This window comes from Pyrus communis, chromosome 2 (assembly GCF_963583255.1).
Source record: "Pyrus communis chromosome 2, drPyrComm1.1, whole genome shotgun sequence".
In the NCBI taxonomy this organism is placed as follows: domain Eukaryota; kingdom Viridiplantae; phylum Streptophyta; class Magnoliopsida; order Rosales; family Rosaceae; genus Pyrus; species Pyrus communis.
The window spans coordinates 2,076,099-2,079,636 of record NC_084804.1 but is presented as its reverse complement, the minus strand read 5'-3'; the positions used below and the strand labels follow the sequence as shown (position 1 = coordinate 2,079,636).

The 3,538-nt window shown below is 39.3% G+C and overlaps 1 protein-coding gene across 1 annotated transcript; it reads left to right on the top strand.

Moving 5' to 3' along the window:
* Positions 1–3,327, top strand: LOC137726247 (G-type lectin S-receptor-like serine/threonine-protein kinase At1g61500). The gene is made up of 7 exons (XM_068465141.1): positions 1–1,317; positions 1,417–1,524; positions 1,669–1,865; positions 1,988–2,198; positions 2,359–2,596; positions 2,697–2,847; positions 2,953–3,327. Exons 1-7 carry the CDS (start codon positions 33–35, stop codon positions 3,247–3,249), a joined length of 2,487 nt encoding a protein of 828 aa, XP_068321242.1. The 5' UTR covers positions 1–32; the 3' UTR covers positions 3,250–3,327.
* Positions 3,328–3,538: the final 211 nt, after the last annotated feature.

The following is a 3,538-nucleotide window of genomic DNA, read 5'->3' as shown; positions in this document are numbered from 1 at the left end:
ACGAAACCATTGGTAGTATTTTCGGTTCCACCATGTTCTTCCTAATCTTCTTCAGCTTGCTTCTGTCACAGCATAATTGTGCTGAAGTTTATAAAATAACTCCGTCGCAACCATTTTCACAGACACAAACCCTTGTCTCCCCCAGCCGCATATTCGAATTGGGGTTCTTCACTCCTAATGGTTCGGTTAACCAGTACGTGGGGATATGGCACACGAACATATCTCCGCGTAAAGTTGTATGGGTTGCCAACAGAGAAAATCCGATTGCAGCTTCAGATACCTTGGCTAATTTGACAATTAGTAGCAATGGGAATCTGGAGCTTGTAGATGGGAAGCAGAATTCTCTTTGGTCAACAAATATTTCGGTGCCATCTAATGGTTCAGCTGCAGAGCTTTTGAACAGCGGAAACTTTGTCGTAAAAGATGATGATGTAGGAGCTGATCCATTGTGGCAGAGTTTTGATTATCCTAGTGACACACTTCTACCAACTATGCAGCTGGGATTCGATAGTAAATCCGGAAAGCGCAGTTTCTTGAAAGCCTGGAAAAGTGAGAATAATCCATCAGCTGGCTGGTTCTTGGTTGGACTTTCACGGCAGGTTCCATCACAACTGTTCGTTTGGATTAATGAATCAAAACCCTACTGGAGAAGTGGGGCATGGGATAAATCCAGGTTCATTGGGGTGCCGGATATGGATAGTCAATATCTAAGTGGATTCACTCTAAATGATGATGTGAACCAGGGAACAAAATATTTTTCTTATAGGTTTTTTGACAATACCCTTTCATATATTGGCATCTCTTCAGACGGAGTACCGAGTCTTAAGCTTTCGGACAATGGCAGCAACTGGTGGCTAAGCTGGGAGGCACTGGTGAATCCATGTGAAATTTATGGAACATGTGGATTTTATGGTGTCTGCAAAGGTTCTGAATCTCCAAACCCAAATTGCGAGTGTTTGAAAGGGTTTGTACCGAAATCAAATGAGGAATGGAGCAATGGAAACTGGACTGGAGGGTGTGTTAGGCACACCGAATTGTTTTGTGAACAGAGTAACACAAGCAGGTCATTTGCTTCGGGAGGCAAAGAAGATGTGTTTTGGAAGATGGTGGGATTAAGGCTACCAGATTTCCATGAGCTTATCGAAAACCTGGGGGCTGACGAGTGCAAGATACGATGCCTAAATAATTGTTCTTGTCAGGCTTATGCGCAAGTTAATAATATAGGGTGTTTGGTCTGGTCCAGTGACCTTATTGATATACAAGAGTTTTCCTCTGGCGGGAACGATCTTTATATTCGCCTAGCACACGAAGCATTAGGTAAACAAACAAGAATTGTTTCCTGCAGAATTATAATAAGTATCTTTTATTTTATGCCTCATACTTTACTCATTGCAATTCATAAATTCATTTTTTCAGATGAAGGAAAACCAGTAAAGCTAATTGCCAGCGTCACTGCTGTTGGCTTTATCAGTATCTTGGGTGCCATAGCATTTGGCGTGCAGAGACTGCGTTCTATTAAAACCGGTAAGAGAATAAAATAGAGTGATAGCAGCTGATGCGTTGTTCAAATTAGTATACAACTTCCATGCATAACTTCACAAGAACATATTTACAGATTGATATCCATTACTCGATAACCTTGTTGTGACTACTATATTTTTGAAACAGGGAACATGAAAGGAAAAACAAAATTAATGCAGTTGAATCATACAAGTGATAATTCAGGTGACAATCTTCAAGAATACATAAGGAAACATGATCCGTCGGAGCTATTCATCTATGACTTTGACAGCATATTAACTGCTACAAACAATTTCAGCACCACGAACAAACTCGGGGAAGGAGGTTTCGGCCCTGTTTACAAGGTGACTATACACTTGTTTATTCATTTCAATTTCTAAAGGAAATTATAGTGTCTTCAATACCGGCTAGAAGCCTACAACTACAAGTTACAGACATGAATCGAATGTTTAATTTATATTTGTAGGGTAAGCTAGAAGAAGGGAAGGAAATAGCAGTAAAAAGACTATCCGGTAGCTCGGGGCAAGGCATGGAGGAGTTCAAGAATGAGATGCTGTTGATCTCCAAACTCCAACACAAGAATCTTGTTAGGATCATGGGCTGCTGCATCAAAGGCGATGAAAAGTTACTGATTTATGAATTCATGCCGAACAGAAGCTTGGATACTCTTCTATTTGGTTAGTTTCACTGCGACTTTTCATGTTTCAATGAAATTTCTCATTGTTACATTTTGTTCTTTTGTTACCATAATTGGCAATCCCTTACCTCTTTGAAATCCTCTACTACTTATGATTTTGCTACTGTTATTTCTTACATTTTTATTGATTTATTGATTAGATCCTAAGCGCAAAGAAGAGCTTGATTGGGCTACACGCTTCAATATTATCCAGGGAGTTGCTAGGGGACTTCTTTATCTCCACCACGATTCCCGTTTGAAGGTAATCCATAGAGATTTGAAGGTTAGTAACATTCTCCTGGATGAGAATATGAACCCAAAAATTTCAGATTTTGGATTGGCCCGAATCGTTGAAGCGACACAGAGTCTAACAAATACTCACAAGGTTGTGGGAACACGGTAAGCATCATTCTTTTCCTATTATTGGCATTTTTCTTAAGACTAGAAACAGAGAAGACATTTTTGTCCAGTTATTAATACAAACGAATTGCTTTTACAGTGGTTATATGTCTCCAGAGTATGCCATGGGTGGGATATTTTCTGAAAAATCTGATGTCTATAGCTTTGGCGTCTTGCTATTGGAGATTATCGCCAACAAAAAGAATACTAGCTTCTATTGCAACGAGGAACAGCACGGATTCTTAGCTCATGTAAGCTAATCACTCAAAATCTTCATTTGGATTTGTGTTTTTAAGATGCTAAATATAGCAGATTCTAACAATTGTAGGCAACATTTACAATATGACTTTTGTCAGGTTTGGCACTTATGGAATGAAGGCAGGGAACTGGACTTGCTAGATGAAGTATTAGTGAATTCATATTCGTCCTCGGAAGTAATGAGATGCATGCACATCGGACTCCTTTGCGTGCAGGACAAGTCTGAAGATAGGCCTACCATGCCGGACGTAGTTTTCACACTAAGTAGTGAGACGGATCTTCCACTACCTAAGCAGCCTATATTTTCTTATTTCCGAGTCTCTAATCCTCAACCCAAATATTACAATATTTCATCTGCAAATGAAGATACCATAACCGTGATCGAAGGTCGGTAAGCAATGGAACGTTGTTACATCACAATGCAATGGATTTTAGTGATTGCACGTGTAAGTATAAGTAGGGTTATTGCACGTGTAAAATCTGCTATTTAGTACACGGCAACGGTTTATTATCCTCAAACAATTTCACAATTCAATGGTAGACTGAGTGACAGATAATCGAAACATTTTGTTTAATGAATTCTTTCTTCTTAATCTTATTTGACGCAGCACAACGTGATGAATGGGTTACCAATGTAATCCTTTGGACAACAAAGTCTGAATTCACCAAAAAGTTGAGAGAAAT

Coding starts and splice junctions, on each gene's coding strand:
- LOC137726247 (XM_068465141.1), top strand. CDS start 33: ATGTTCTTCCTAATCTTCTTCAGCTTGCTTCTGTCACAGCATAATTGT. Junction 1,866..1,987: donor GTTTCGGCCCTGTTTACAAG/GTGACTATACAC, acceptor TTATATTTGTAG/GGTAAGCTAGAAGAAGGGAA. Junction 2,199..2,358: donor CTTGGATACTCTTCTATTTG/GTTAGTTTCACT, acceptor TTTATTGATTAG/ATCCTAAGCGCAAAGAAGAG.